Here is a 17,223-nt window from a genome sequence, read left to right on the forward strand (position 1 = left end):
TGTAGTGTGAAATGACATTCATTTAGGTTTTGAAAGACATTATTAAGCATGGAGACCAAGCACATCCTCCCCCCAAGCTGGCCAGTGGCCTTTGATGTGGCCTGGGTGAAGGGTTTAGTCCAAAAATAGATGAGGTATTGGCTAAGTCAATCGTCATCCCCACCCTGGAAATTTGAATTACAAATGCAGAAATAATTTGCCAGTTGGGAGCAGGACAGAAAAAAGTAGAAACATTTATTATAGCTGAGCCATATCAATGCAGGGCATAATAAGGTCCACAAATTCTGCTGCTGAGTAGTCCAGAGCTGTCTTGAGTCTAGAATCAATCACCAGGTCTCCTTGAGATCTGTTTGGCTTTATTAAGGCACCACTTTTGAGGTTTCTTTGGCATTCATGCACCATTGTTTTTCTATGAGTGTTTGTACAATAAACTCCACTATGAATCATCTAGTTCAGTAGATCGATTATTCTTTTAAAAAAAGACCCTTCCAAGAGAAGATATCTTACAATTACATATCAGTTTACAAATCAGTTTACAGTGCTTTCACTTATATTATCTCATTTAATCTATCAACAATCCAGGAAACTAATGAACTTCAGAGATAGAGTTTTTCAGGCATCTAATCATTAAAGGCAAATAACTTATAAGGCTGAACAACCCGAGGCTGAACTTTCATTAAAGGCACTGGATAACTTCAAGAGACAAATTTCTTTTAACATCCTCTGAACATGGTTGCCTGTGAATGTGAGGTCCCAAACTGCTGTAGTCAATTCATCACCAAGCAGAGGATGAAGCTAGCACACAGAGAAGGGCAGACTACAGGGAACCATAGAAAACCGGAGCTGGAGTCACTGAATTAACATTACTCTGAAACCTCCCAATCTCTGAACTTCATTTCTGTGAACCAATAAATTTCCTCATTGTTTCAACCATTTAAGAGTATAGTTTTCTGCTGTCTGTAACTGAAAACACACTGATATGGCATCAATTACATTTTTACATGAATTCAAAAAGCAGGGAATAGAGCACTGGGGGAAGAGAAGAGTACTCGATTGCGGAGGGGGTGTATAAGAAGTCTGGATGAAGGATGTTGCCTAGTCAGTTCAGGAGAATGTATGTAGAGGCAGGTGTTGGGTGGCACACTAGAAGGCAGGAGAAGAGAAGGAGGTCAAAGAAGAATAAAGATGTTCCTATTCCCATTTTCTTAAATGTTTTGTGTTCGTTATTGTAGGTCTTTTCCTTCTCTTGTGTTTCTTGCCTAGAGAAGTTCCTTTAGCATTTATAAGCAGCTCATGCAGCTCAATAACAAAAAAACGAACAACCCAATCCAAAAATGGGCAGAAGACCTAAATAGACATTTCTCCAAAGAAGATATACAGACGGCCAACAAACACATGAAAGAATGCTCAACATCATTAATCATTAGAGAAATGCAAATCAAAACTATGAGATATCATCTCACACCAGTCAGAATGGCCATCATCAAAAAATCTAGAAACAATAAATGCTGGAGAGGGTGGGGAGAAAAGGGAATCCTCTTGCACTGCTGGTGGGAATGTAAATTGATACAGCCACTGTGGAGAACAGTATGAAGGTTCCTTTAAAAACTAAAAAATAGAACTACCATGTGACCCAGGAATCCCACTCCTGGCATATACCCTGAGAAAACCATAATTCAAAAAGAGTCATGTACCAAAATGTTCATTGCAGCTCTATTTACAATAGCCCGGAGATGGAAACAACCTAAGTGTCCATCATCAGATGAATGGATAAAGAAGATGTGGCACATATATACAATGGAATATTACTCAGCCATAAAAAGAAATGAAATTGAGCTATTTGTAATGAGGTGGATAAACCTAGAGTCTGTCATACAGAGTGAAGTAAGTCAGAAAGAGAAAGACAAATACCGTATGCTAACACATATACATGGAATTTAAGAAAAAAAAAAGTCATGAAGAACCTAGGAGTAAGACAGGAATAAAGACACTGACCTACTAGAGAATGGACTTGAGGATATGGGGAGGGGGAAGGGTAAGCTGTGACAAAGCGAGAGAGAGGCATGGGCATATATACACTACCAAATGTAAGGTAGATAGCTAGTGGGAAGCAGCCGCATAGCATCAGCTCGGTGCTTTGTGACCACCTAGAGGGGTGGGACAGGGAGGGTGGGAGGGAGGGAGACGCAAGAGGGAGGAGATATGGGAACATATGTATATGTATAACTGATTCACTTTGTTATAAAGCAGAAACTAACACACCGTTGTAAAGCAATTATACTCTAATAAAGATGTAAAAATAAATAAAGATGAATTTCATGTACTTACTAGTCTAGCCCCTTCTAAGTTGTTTGAATACTTTTAGCTTTGATAGGAAACTTAGAACATTGTCACAAACCTGCGAATAAAAATAGTAATTTCTGATTTTTAGAATTAAACTTCAAATAGTACTGTCTTAGAGCAGTGTTTCCCAAACTTCAATTTTTCCTGTTACGTGTTTAGATGTTTGTCATATCTAAATATGGCTTTTACCTAACATTTTCCCCTAAATCAGTCGTTCTCAACCAGGGATGATTTTGCACCCAGGAGAACATTTGGCAATGTCTGGAGACATTTTTGTTTGTTATAACTGGGTGCTAGTGGCACCTAGTGGATAGGGGGCAGGGGTACTGCCAAATATCCTACAATACATAGGGCAGCCTCCCACAGCAAAGAATTACCTGGCCCACAATGTCAGCAGTACCAAAGATGAGAAATCCTGATGTAAATCAGCTCAGTTTCTTTTAAACTTCATCATAACTAACATTTATTGAGCAATAGTGTATATTTTTTTACTGTAGTTGATTTACAATGTTGCATTAGTTTCAGGTGTATAGCAAACTGATTCAGTTATTCATAAATATATCTATTTTTTTCAGATTCTTTTCCCTTATAGGTTATTACAAAATATTGAGTATAGTTCCCTGTGCTAAACAGTAGGATATTTAAAATATTGTTCTAAGTTCCTGATGTACAATATTTCATTGAATCTACACATCAACCTTATATAGTAGATAACACCATAAAACTTATTTTACAAGTGAGGAAACTGAGGGTTAACTAACTTGTCCAAGGCCAAACAGCTAGAAAGTAGCTGAATCTGGATGGTTGGATGCTAGAGGTCCTGAGCTTAACTAACAGGCCCAATTTTATATCACTAGTATAAATGAAAGCTAGTATTTTTTAAAATTTATTTATTTATTTTTGGCTGCGTTGGGTCTTTGTTGCTGCACGCGGGCTTTCCCTAGTTGCAGTGAACGGGGGCTACTCTTCGTTGCGGTGCGTGGGCTTCTCATTGTGGTGGCTTCTCTTGTCGCAGAGCATGAGCTGTAGGCGCGCGGGCTTCAGTAGTTGTGGCACACGGGGTCAGTAGTTGTGGCGCACAGGCTTAGTTGCTCTGTGGCATGTGGGATCTTCCCGGACCAGGGCTCGAACCCGTGTCCCCTGCATTGGCAGGTGGATTCTTAACCACTGAGCCACCAGGGAAGCCCGAAAACTGGTATTATGTGTCTCATGTAGCAGAAGAACATGTAAATAAATTCAATTAGAGCAAAATACTATTAGGCTCTAGCTAGATATTGCTGCCTACTGAAGTCTCTGGGTCTAAAGCCTGGGGCTCTTTTATAAAAAGGGAGGCTAAGTGTTAGAGAGATGTTAAAGACATACTAGCATCAAACCAAGACTTTCTTTTTGATATAACCAGAAGAAATGGAAATGAATTTAAAGGTGACAACTTCCCTATTATGTAATTCAATATTATATAATGCTGTGTTTGTGTACTACCTAAAATCCCAACTCTTTAAATATACAAAGCTCTAGGATGTTTTGATTCCCCATGAAATAGATAGACCTAGGTTCAAATTCTGGATCTACTACTTATTACTGGTATTACGTATATTAGATATGATTTAATATCCTCATCCAGAGAACTGGGACAATAACATCTGCCTCATAAGGTTGTAGTGAGAATTAAGTGAGATATAATGAGCTTTGCAAGATACTGGCAGAAAATTATACAACAGAAAATAAATATTAGTTCCTCTCATTTCCCGAAGATTCTGTGGTTCCTTTGCAGCACTGGCTTAGATTCTCATATGCTTCCATGATTATACAAGCTCTCTAAGAGCCATGGCAGGACAGGCAGCCACAGTTGGCTCCAGAGTACCACAGGGAACAAAGAGCTGCTTTATCTAGGGTAACCACTGAGGCCTCCTGGGAGGAACTGGCCTTTTGAGCCACGCTTGTGTAGCCAACACCTTCCTCCCTGCCCCCAGCTCCTGTGAAGGTTGTTGATGATCTGGGGAAGATTTATGGAACTTGCAAGCATGACAGCCCTGAGACAGTGACACTGATAGATGACACAGGTCCCTGGAGGTTACCAGAGGGAGGAAAGAACAAGGAGAGAAAAAGGCTTTGTTCCCGGGAACACAGTAGTGGATCCATCCCAATTTCTAAACACACACACACACCTGCTCCAATTTTAGGCCTGCCATTTGGCCACACAGCCATTGAGTTTATGGCTAAAGGCTGTATTTTAAATATTCACAGCACCTCCTACTGGACTGGATTTGTGATTCTGTGATATCAGCTGAAGCGGAGTTCAAATGAGCATTGGAACTATTGTCTGCTTTTGTTTTCAGAATTTTGACTCTAAAATTTTTTCCCTACTTGATTCCTGATACCTTTATTCTTCTAAAATTTTCCTTTAATAAGGCTTGAGATTTCATGCCATAATCAGGGATAATTAAAATGCAAATACAACTAGAGAGGTAATACTGAAAAATTCAGAATATTTCCTCCTCACTAGAATGTAAACATCCTGGGGGTAGGGACTTAGTTTTGTACCTTACTATATCTCCAATGCTTACATAAGTAACTAGCATATAGTTAGTGCTTAATAAATATTTGTCGAACGAATAAGTGTTCATACTAAGGTGTAAATGGTTGTAGCAGTCAACAATTCCTTTGCCTATACATGTATTTTTTTCATGACTCTGGGATTTACACGTGCTACATCATCTTTCTGCAATGCCATTGTCTGCCTCTTACTCCTCCATCACCCCTTCCTTACCTGGAGAAAGTCTACTAACCCTTTAAGACTTGCTTTTTGGGTAAAACTCTCTTGGACCCTATCTTCCTCCTCAAATTAACTTTCACTAGCTGGGCTCCTGTGGTCCTTTGCATATAATCCTGTTATAAGAGGGATGGTTTCGTGCTGCAATTATTTGTTTATAAGTCAGTCTCTGCCACTAGAAACGAGCTCCCTGAGTGTGGTAACGTTGCACCTTGCTTTTGTATCCTCACCCTTAGCATGGGTAACTGGTTTATGGTAGATCTTCAAAAAATGTTACTGACTCACTGATTCTTATAAGTGGTCCTTTATCCTGCAGGACTCCAGGAAGATCTCACTCCTTATCCCTTAAGGAGTACATTACAAGATTACTTCCTTTAAAAGCTCTATTTTGGATAGGAAATCTGCCTGCCCACTATGGTTTTATTTTACTAAATCTCTTTGTCCTATACTCAAATGGAACGATTGGTGTGGAAACACAGAGTACAGCCTATATAAATAAGGGATCTGGATATACTTGGTCAAATTTCAAGGTGGGACTGATTATCTTGGTCATCTTCTCTTTAGATGCTTCCTGTCTGCCCTGATGCCATATAGACCTTAAGGACAGTGATATTCTGGGAGGGCTGGAATATTTCTCCTGAGGAAAAACAAATGGTTTGACTATCTGGGACCAGATTCCTATTGGTGCAGGACAGGGGAATTATATCGTGTAAAGCAGTAGCTCATGTCTCCAGCTATAAGAGGATTGTGGTCTGCTCAGGTTGCTGTGGTTGTGACGATGACAACTATGGAAAACATGAGACAGATGCCAAGAAGAGGGTGTGGGAGCAGCCACGGGCAAGAGAGAACAAATGGCCAAGGCCAGGGGCCACTTAGGGTCCCTGAAGTCCAGTGGTTGTCTAGGCAGGGATTCAAGATCTGACTTCCACATTTCATTATTTATATTGATGCAAACCTTGAACCGCCCCTTTCATTCATCCGTTCTGCTTTAAGTTACTCGGAGGAAGGGAATGGAGATGGGGGAGGCAGCATAAGCACCTAGGGCACAACCCAAAGGGTTGCAGCGCTTGAGAACAGGCACAATTTAATTAAGCCAACTGTGAATTTGTGTGCGTGAAAGTAACAGCTGCTGATCCTTAGGATATTTTTAAGTTGCAGCCAGTTGGGATACTCTCTATGTCTATATATGGTTCTTCATGCTAAAGGACCTCATGGAGATGGGTGGGCTAAAAACTTAGACTCCTTGAAACTGCATCATCATCCCTTGGTCTTTGACAGCACGTCAGCAGCCTGCTCTCTGGGAAACTTCAGCAAGGTTAAAAGTTAAGCCTCTCAACTGACGTACTCAGTAGGGACTCCTCCATCCCCCACACCCCTCCCCCAACATTGTTGCTAGGTATTTTTGAGATTAAAGGAGAGACTTATTTGTTTAGTCCCCACATACTTTCAAGCTGCTTAGTTACCACATCTTGTGCACAACATGCACTCCAGGCAAACAAACTTTTAAGAGCATGGTAGATTGAAGCAGCAAGCAGGCCCAGCAGACGGAGCCCCCTGAGTCCATGGGCTATATGAAGCAAACCTAAACACAGCTGGTGGAGTTAATTTTAGGCTTTCTGACCTTGGCAATGTACCATCAACTGAGGAAAAGCAGCTCTGAATAGGTTCAAAAGGAGCCTTACCTCCTTCTCCCCATATAGCTGACTGGAAAAGTGGCTGCATGGTTTAAGCTTAATGGGAAAACAATTAATTAATTATAAACCAGGGTAAATTTGACAGATCAAGAAATTCAACATTTACTGAGCAAGTCGAAGGCCCATGTAAGAAATCTTTTAGGATGTTTGTCCTATGACTAAGATCCTCAACATTATACGCAAAGTAGCATTTTCAGAAAAGTTCTAAAAGACTGGCTTCTCACAAACAAAAATAAATTTCTATATCACAGTGTTTTTATTTTCATTTTTATTTTTGGCTGCTTTGGGTCTTTGTTGCTGCATGTGGGCTTTCTCCAGTCTTTGTTGAGGTGCAAGGGCTTCTCATTGCGGTGGCTTCTCCTGTTGCGGAGCGTGGGCTCTAAGCACGCGGGCTTCAGTAGTTGTGGCATGTGGGCTCAGTAGTTGTGACTCGCGGGCTCTAGAGCTCAGACTCAGTAGTTGTGGTGCACAGGCTTAGTCGCTCCAAGACATGTGGGATCTTCGCGGACGAGGACTCAAACCTGTGTCCCCTACATTGGCAGGTGGATTCTTAACCACTGCGCCACCAGGGAAGTCCATATCACGGTGCTTTAAGACACCAAAATGGTTTGGCAATGATGAGTGGGGAGATAGAAGTTTTATTAAATTATGCTGTTTATATATATATATATATCAAGAATTTAAGTGCAAGGAGTAAATACATACTATTTACTTCTGAATGCATAGGATCCAATTCTCTGACCACCAAAATAGGTAAGGTTCCTGTAATACACTCACATACAACATGGACCTTTCCTTCCTGACACACAATTTCTAATTTTGCTTTTCTTTGTTTGCCTGTATTTCTCAATGATCCATAGGATTTGTAATGGCAGTGACTATATACTTGTTTTTCTGCTCACAGAGGCCCATAATAGACAATAAATACTTGTTGAGTTGATAAATGAATGATTTGCACCTCATCATTCCCTTAAATCTACCATCCTATTGCACAAAATTCACCTTCAAAGGAACGAACATCTTTTTTTTTTCTCACTGTTGTGGCCTCTCCCATTGCGGAGCACAGGCTCCGGACGCGCAGGCTCAGCGGCCATGGCTCACGGGCCCAGCCGCTCCGCGGCACGTGGGATCCTCCCGGACCGGGGCACGAACCCGTGTCCCCTGCATGGGCAGGCGGACTCTCAACCACTGCGCCACCAGGGGAGCCCAGGAATGAACATCTTGAAAGTGAGGGTACTGTTTTCAGTTTGGGATCAATGGAAGATCCTTCTTCCACTGTAACACATTATAACGTGTTTTGATGCTCTATGGTTTTTGGTGATAAATGAATGCATTGAGAGACACCAACCTTTACAAAAAACCTTTAATACTTCCATTCTTTTCTATTACATTAAAATAATACGTCCTCGAAATAAAGATGCAGACGTAGAGAATGGACTAGAGGACACGGGGAGGGGGAAGGGTAAGTAGGGACAAAGTGAGAGAGTATCATTGACATATATACACTACTAAATGTAAAACAGATAGCTAGTGGGAAGCAGCTGCATCGCACGGGGAGATCAGCTCGGTGCTTTGTGACCACCTAGAGGGGTGGGATAGGGAGGGTGGGAGGGAGACGCAAGAGGGAGGGAATATGGGGATATGTATATATATATATATGTGTGTGTGTGTATATATATGTATATGTATATATATGTATATGTATATATATGTATATGTATATATATATATACATATAGCTGATTCACTTTGTTATACAGCAGAAACTAACACAACATTGTAAAGCAATTATACTCCAATACCGATGTTAAAAAAATAATATGTCCTTGAGAAGCATTTACAACCATTAATTGGTTTATCTTTAATGAAGATATAGAATTAAAATCTAAAGACCATTGATAAGGATCAGGTTGAATTGTTAGCTATGTTAAATGGGATCGTGTAGCATGCCAAAATTCCTTTAGAATATATTCATTCTAATTTAGGTCATCCTGGGAAGCGGGGGAAAGAAATGGACTTAACTGAATTCAGATTGTACTTACGAGCTATGTGATCTTGAGCAAGTTACATACAAAACCTCTCAGCATTAGTTTCCTTATCTATAAAAGAGGGAAAATAACACCTAATGTCAACCTCATGGGGAAGTGTAAGAAATAAATAAAACAGAGATAAAATATACAAAAAGCTTAGCAGAGTGATTGGCCCATCGGGAATAATCAAAAAATGGTAGTTATAAAAGCAAAAATAATATGTAATAAACTAATTAGATGGAATAATTACCACATCAATCTAGATATTATGTAACCCAAACACTCCTGCACAACGGAATGCATTTTATCAGGTTACTAAAGATTTGTTGCCCGGTATACTTTATCTCATGTTTGTTGTTCAGGTATCTATTCTTTCAGAGTCAGATCACATTACCGAATCAGAAGAGAACAGCTACTCAAGAAATACTGAGGCTCAGATTTAGCTACAGGGTTTGAATTCTGCATTTCTTCTCTCTGGCATTAGGAATATTTGCTTTTAGTTTTACAGGTAAAAGAACATTTATATATATATTGGTAGAAAAAGCTAGCTAATGTGAAGGCAAGGAAAGAACTCCTTAGTCCGAAAACTCACCTTCTGTACTAAACATTTAAAACCCCATTAATAGTAACACTTTTTCTAGGCCTTTTCAAAATGAGACCTGCTATTTGTTCGTTTCCTTTTTATTATGGAAAATTTCAAAACTAAACAGAAGTAGACAGGACAGTATAATGATCCTCATGTACTTATCACCTGGTTTTGACAATTACTAACTCACTTCATCTACTTCCTTTCCCCCTCCCACACTATTCTGAAGCAAATCCCAGGCATATTATTTCATCTGCAATTATTTCAGTGCATATTTCTAAAAAATAAGGACTCAAAAAACACAACCACAACGTCATCACCACAAATAATAATTAGTCCTTAGTAACATCAAATATCCAATGCTTAAATATTTTGGTTGTCTATAAATGACATAAACATTTGCTATTGTTCTTTTTCAGATTGCTTATTTGAATCGAGATGCAAATGACTGTACACGTTACAGCTGGATGATATGTCTCATCTTTCAACCTCTATGTCTCTCCTTTAGCTCTATTTATTTCTTGCAATTCATTTGTTGAAGAAATTAGGTCCTGCATATTTTCCCCACTGTTTGGATTTGTTGCTTGCATCCCTGTTTTGTCATTTAACATGTTCTTTACCATATTATTCTGTGCCCTACATTTCCTGTAATTTGATAAATCTGATATAGAGGCTTGATCAGATTCAGGTTCTATTTTGTTGGCAAGACTTCTTCACAGGTGATGATATAGTCTTCCATCAGGACACACATAAAGTGTGGTTGTCTCTCTTGTGATACTAGCAGCCGTTGGTGATCAATGTCTAGATCCATTAATCCATTAGGGGTTGCAAAAATAGTGATATTCTAATAATAATTCAATCATTCCTATTTCTTTCATTTTTATTTTTTTTGGCTGTGTTGGGTCTTCGTTGCTGTGTACAGGCTTTCTCTAGTTGCTGTGAGTGGGGGCTACGTGAGCGGGGGCTACTCTTTGTTGCGGTGCGTGGGCTTCTCATTGCAGTGGCTTCTCTTGCTGTGGAGCATGGGCTCTAGGCACGGGGGCTTCAGTAATTGCAGCACGCAAGCTCAGTAGTTGCGGCTCGCGGGCTCTAGAGTGCAGGCTCAGTAGCTGTGGCGCAGGGGCTTAGTTGCTCCGCGGCATGTGGGATCTTCCCAGACCAGGGATCAAACCCATGTTCCCTGCATTGGCTGGTGGATTCTTAACCACTGCGCCACCGGAGAAGTCCCTCTATTTCATTATTTTTAACTGAAATACTTCTATAAGGAGAAATTTCCCCTGATCTACTACTTGGAAATTTGGCTTTACCTGGTGTTATTTTCTTGGAGAAGGGTAACATATTAATTAACACATTGGCAGTGACTAACTTATCCTATAAAAAGATGCGATGAATCATTTTCTTTATGATTGTAGAAACCCTCACCTTGAAGGAAAAGGAGAATATAACTGCAACTGAAGGAGAGGAAGTAAATGGTGATCAAAAACCTGAGATATCTGGGAAGAGAAGAAAGAAACACAGACGCTTAAAGGTAACACTTTGCTAAGTCTGTTCTTATCTGGCATATAAATTCCTATTTGGAAGCCCACCTTAAGGCTTTGAATACTATCAATATTTACTTACTGAGGTGTCCTGCATTCTTATCTCCTGTTCAGATCTCTCCCCAGACTTTGCACAGCTGTCAAAACTCTACCTGACATGGCAACTTTGATGTCTAAAAAGACATTTCAGAGTTAACATATCTAACATGGAACTTTTAGTTTCACCTCAAAATTGTGACTCAGATCTTCCCTATTTTACTAAATGGCAGCACCATCCACCAGTTACTAAAGCCAAAATGACAGGAGTAGTCTTTGACTCCTTCTTTTCTCCAATCCCTATAATCAATGAATCACCAAGTGCTGTTCATTTTGAGATTATTAACTTCTTCTTTCTATTATTAATGATACCACCCTAAACCAAGTCACAGCTGTTGAGAAACAATTGTGCTATCACAATAAGTCTTCTGGCATCCCTGCTGACATGTTGGCCTCCTCCGGAACATTCTCCACAAGAAGGGAGAGTGATCTTTCTAAAATGTTAATCAAGGATCATGAGCTGATAATTGTTGAAGCTGTGTGATGGATTCATTCTACTAATTTCTTCCCCACTTTATGTGTTTGAAATTTTCCAAATTAAAAAAATAAAATGTTATTCTGATTATTTATCTTAACTTCTTACTATTTCACTTCTCGGCTGACTCCTCTATGTTCTTAAAATAAAACCAGATGGCTGTGAGCCCCAGCCAGCCCTCAGTCTACATGTCCAGCTTTATCCGATGCCACTCTTCTTGCTCAGGCTGCCCAGGCCATAACCTGTCAGTTCTGAGAACCCTTTAAGCTCTTTCTTATCTTAGAGCATTTGTACTTTTTATCCCCTCTACCAGAAAATGATCATTCCCTAGCTCTTTGCAAGGCTGGCTCCTTCTTATTCCTTCAGGTCTCAGCAAAACTTCACCTCTTTAGAGAGTCCTTTCTTAACCACTCAATCTAAATTAGATCTTCCTTCACCACTACTCTCTGTCACATTATTCAGTTTATTTTATACCTTACCACAATTTATAATTATCTTGTTTGTTTATATTTATATAAATATACTTACTTGTTTATTATGATAAGAAATTAACTTGAATGAATATTTAAAGATATGTGAAGGCATATGCCCACTCACATTCTATTCTATTCTATTCATGTTATAATTCCACTTCTTTGAGAAACTAGTGGATAGAATATAATTTTTTTTTTTTTTTTTTTGGCTCACGGGCCCAGCCGCTCCGCCGCACGTGGGATCTTCCCGGACCGGGGCACGAACCCGCGTCCCCTGCATCGGCAGGCGGACTCTCAACCACTGCGCCACCAGGGAAGCCCCATAGAATATAAATTTTAATAATCTTGCTTCATAAACAAAATAAGATTTTGATTAGGAGAGTAACTTCTTGAAATTGAAATTTTAGGAAGAGAGTGATATGAAATTTGGATTGGTGGAATTAGGAATCTCCATTTGAATATAGTCTCTCTTTGATTCTAAACTGCCCAATATTTTTAAGTGCTGAATAATTTTAAGTGACAGTCATTGTTTGATTTAAATGTCTAACCTCTGAAATTATATTTTGTATTATTAACATGACACCTCTCTCATTTTTACGACCAATACATTTATGTTTTATCAGCTGTTAATTTCAGGCAATTCTCCTAGTGGTATGATAAAGAACTCAGTATTTTTGCAGATTCTGTCCTCTCCCAATCATTGCCCTGACTCAAGAGTCATAGGAGTCATTTAAATTTAGTTAGACCAAAAGCAAGGCTACATAAGCCAGCCTACCAAACCAGGGAGCAGATGGAAATTGTCTGCCAGTAATCTAAAGGATGTCCCTGGCATGACAGAATTTTAGAACTGGAAGATATCTTAGAGATCATGTAATAATCCGAAGTGCTCATTTTAAAGGGGGTGAAACTGTTGTTCTAACAGGTTTACAGACTTACTCTTCCCAAAATAAAAGATAATATCCTAATCTGGTCATTCAAGTCATTGTCAGAAGACCCTTACGGAATTGTATATTAAATCTGTATCATATCAAAATCGGGAACACAGGGCTTTTATGTCATAAATCCATGATTTTCAGTATAATAAGATAACGCCTCCTTCTCCCTCCTTTCCAGCACCTTTGGAGCCTTAAGTCTTTTCAAATTATTCCAGTGACCTCTGCTGTTCCTGAGATAGTATCAACACTTCAATATTTTCTTGTTTTAAAAAATGGTTTGATTTACTAACATGCCAAACTAATAGTACATAAACTCAACAGAACACATTTCATATTGGCACCTCCTTCAAGTCTATTAGCCCAAGGTGGGTTACTAGCTGCAAAGAATTTAAATTTTGTTAAGATTCTTTGAAAAAGTTACTTGTAGATTTGACGGGTGTTGTGAGTAAAGAAGATGGACATCTCTTCGTAAAATAAATCGGTACCCAAATAGATAATGCTGTGGTGGGCTGGTGGCAACGCTGATTAAGCATTTATGGGGCTCAAGTCCATTATAGCCACTGAGCACTCTGATGCACAAAACATTTTAGAAGCTAGAAAGAATTCAGTACCCCCTTATAGAAGGACTTGCATTTCACATAGTTAAGGGGCCCAGGGCAAGACTTTATAATCTATTTGCTCCATATAACTTGGATATGTCACCACAGCAGATTTCCCAGCTGCTGCTGACAGCCTCACTTGCCTGTTCAGACAGTGATGGACCCTAACCATCTCCTTGTTTAGGGTTTTAAAACATGCCCGTAAGACGACAGGGGCCTTGAAAGCCCATTTAGATCCTTTCCTCTCTTCTGGCGGAACCACACCCAAACCATTCCAACCAGATGAAACTCACTCCTGTTTTTACATACGTAGCAGAGAGACTCCATAACATTTCATCTGGGCACTCACAGTGGGCAGAACTCTGGTGGCAATTCCATCCCTCACTGCAGGACTCTGACATCCCAGAGTTGCAGCCAGTTTCCTTCCTGACCGCTGAAACCCAGCTAAACAGCTCAGAGCGCTCTGCCACGACCCCCAACCGGGTGGACTGGCCTCGACCAAACGGGTGGCCCCAGTACACTTGCGGGGCGTGGCCCGGGGCTGCAAAGGCGTCCAAAAAGTAGGGGACCCGGGGTCGCAACGGGAGGGGCAGGGTGGGCGTGCGCCGCTCTCGCGAGAGCTCACGGGGTAGGGGCAGCGAGGGGCTGGAGACGAAGTGCCGGGGGAGCAGCGCTGCGGTCGCGGTGGTTGTTCTCTGTGGAGGAGGCGAGTGGCCCTTTCTCCGCCCCTTTTTGCTTCTCCTCCCACTGAGTGATTCAAGCCTTGCGCTTCCCACTTCCGCCCCCTCTGCCAGCCATTGGAACTAGCGCAGCCAAACAAGTTGCGGCCGCCGAGCAGCCGGCGCTCCCCGCCTCCTCCTCCTCTCCTCCTCCTCCTTCTTCTCCTTGCCTGGCCGCCGACGTCGCCGCCACCCCAAGGCCTCGCGACCGCCGAGCCCGCAGCCCACGCCACGGCCGACATGAGCTTCTTCTTGTGAGTAGCCAGGCCCAGCGCGCACCGGCTTTGTTCAGGAGACCTGGGCCGCGGGTCCCCCACCCTTCTCCCAGTTTTGCCCCTAGCTGCTTGACCCGGGCGTTCCCACCCACCAGGTCTCGGGGAACCTGCCCCGAATGCTCGCGTTGCCTAACCGCCGCCGCCTCCCCGGCCCGCTTCCAGCAGGCGGGGAATCCTCCGGCCCCCAAGGAGGCTCTTTCTCCCCGGACCCCAAGTCCCGACACACCCCGATGCCTGCGTCCGCATTTCTCCATCACCCCAACCTTTTCTCTCGCTCTTCTCTTGGGTTTGTTTGTTTGCACGCTCTATATAGATACCTCCCACTCTTCCGCAAGGCCCGTATCCGACGCGTGCCCGGTCGTCTGCCTCCGTCTCCCCTGTTCGTTGCTTTTATTTCTGGGTCCCACGCACAGAAGATAGAGCTTCTACTTTCTTCCGTCACCCTAGGACCCTTTTCATCCCCCACGTAGGTTTTAGGAGTGGGAAGTTGGGGTGACAAGTCTTGTGGATTTAACACAACGCGGCTGCTTGCGCGTCAGGATCCTCTGGTGACAACCTGGGGTCTTGGGGACTGGAGCGCCTTGCTTTCCCGAGGTGCCCCTCCTCCCAGCGTGCTCCCCTGAAGAGTATGGGCTCTATCTTTTTAGACAACCACCATATAGGGTCTGGGTAGTGTGCCCTGGGTTGATTAGGTAGTTGTTTTGCAAATCATTTGTAAATGCCAACTCAACGTCACATTTAGTGCTCGTCATTATTTTCCCTTATCGTTTATTGCAGACGAGTTGAGGGGGATGGGCAGAAAGATGGGGTGGCCGGATGGGAGTATGGTGGCAGCAGACAAGCCTCAGGTCCTCCGAAAACAGGACCTTACACCCTGGGGAATTACTCTTTTGAAGGCTTCGCTGTGATTCACCTCTGTTTAATCTGTGGTTAGAAAGCTAATAAAAGCTCGGAGATTGAAACCCACCCCATATGCTCCTTTACCATTGTGGAGAAAATTAGCATTTAAAGATTTTCTTCTTTCCCCACCTCCCATAATTTTTCGTCATCACATTGGCACCTGAATCCTGAGAATTTAATTAACCCTTATTTTCACAAGCTTATATCTAGAATGTTAATCCTTTTTAGGGTGTTTAAGCAAAACTGAGCCATCACAGAGGCTAACCGGCAGGTGGACTTGCTAATATTTCTAATATGCACAGGGGGTACCTGGCTTGTGTCAACCTGCCTAACACATTTGAGCTTATGAAACCTTTCTTAGGCTCATCCTAGAAGTTGATTCTGAGTTTGTCAGATAGGTAGTACTAGATGAGAGGACTGAGTGATTTCATAAACGTCTTTGCTTCCTATTTTAGTTTGAATCAAGATAGCCAAGCATCTCCACTTGAAACTTCTCATCTTGAGTATTTTTTGCATTGCTGTTTGTTGATTTCTTCAAGATTTTAAAAGCTGTCTTTGAAATAGCAATGTAGATATGTCCTTGACTGCTTCTGATGGGCCTGTGTCTCTTGGAACTCATAGCTAAAATTCAGGGAAGAACCATATTTGGCTGAAACTAGGGGATAAAGAAGGTTTGGGTGGTATTTTCTGAATATAAATACAATAGTATCCTGCTTTTCCATGGCTCAGTAATAATTACAGAAATGTAATGTATAAGTTCATTATCCTGAAGCATATTAGCTGCATAAGAAGAATCTTGCCATAACTAATGTAGATAGCACATTAGAGGGTTTGTATTATTTGGAACACAATTTTTCAGTCGGGTCACACGTAGCAGTTATTAAATTCTCAAGATATTTTGCCCGTATGCTGCTTGACAGTCCAAAAAAGTTAATCTAATATTTTTGGTTTTGATTTTTGTCAACTGATAGTTTAAAATCTGAAGTGAACACCTCGTAAGTAGAAATAATTATTACCAGAAGCGAAAGAACAAAGTTTTGGTTATTATCTATTATTTGGTATAATTTCCTGAATATTATTTCTGTACCAACAGATAAGCAGAGAAAGTAAGAGTTGCAGTTTAGGAGTTACATACAGATATTTCTCTCCAGTTCTTGGAAGCTTATTTGTAAAGCGGCTATAAGTGGATGAAACTGCAAAAATAAGGGCAATGTGAGATAGGGTTATGAAGTTGATGACTCATAACTCTTGAGGGCTTTAAGATAGAAGAAAAGAATTATTGACTTAAAAAACATCATTCAGGGCTTCCCTGGTGGCGTAGTGGTTGAGAGTCCGCCTGCCGATGCAGGGGACACAGGTTCGTGCTCCGGTCTGGGAAGATCCCACATGCCGCGGAGCAGCTGGGCCCGTGAGCCATGGCCGCTGAGCCTGCATGTCCGGAGCCTGTGCTCCGCAACGGGAGAGGCCACAACAGTGAGAGGCCCGCGTACTGCAGAAAACAAAACAAAACAAAAACAAAATAAAAAACATCATTCATTGTGCAGGCACTGGTGTAGGCACTGGTTCAGAATACGTTTGCACTGCTTTGATTCTAACTGGGACAAACCTTTGGTTGTGCTGCATATTGGCCTGTGTGTGTCTTCAGATTAAGCTAAACTCCCAGATAGTGCATACAAAAACTTCACAGGAACCTAATTTAACTTTATAGACTCAAATCTTTAAACACATCCATAGTACCTTCTGTGTGCTAGGCATTGTGCAAGATGTGAGACTCTAGAAATGGTAGACAG

The 17,223-nt window shown here is 41.5% G+C and overlaps 1 protein-coding gene across 1 annotated transcript in view; it reads left to right on the forward strand.

Annotated features, from left to right (window-relative positions):
* The first annotated feature begins 14,421 nt into the window (after nucleotides 1-14,421).
* The window catches only part of MOB1B (MOB kinase activator 1B), a 54,779-nt gene continuing 51,977 nt past the window's right edge, over nucleotides 14,422-17,223 (forward strand). The window contains exon 1 of the mRNA XM_007446100.1: nucleotides 14,422-14,512. Coding sequence (XP_007446162.1) covers nucleotides 14,499-14,512 — 14 coding nt within the window. The 5' untranslated portion in view covers nucleotides 14,422-14,498. The remainder of the gene's footprint in view (nucleotides 14,513-17,223) is intronic.

Source organism: Lipotes vexillifer, unplaced genomic scaffold, assembly GCF_000442215.2.
Source record: "Lipotes vexillifer unplaced genomic scaffold, Lipotes_vexillifer_v1.1 scaffold933, whole genome shotgun sequence".
Classification (NCBI taxonomy): domain Eukaryota; kingdom Metazoa; phylum Chordata; class Mammalia; order Artiodactyla; family Lipotidae; genus Lipotes; species Lipotes vexillifer.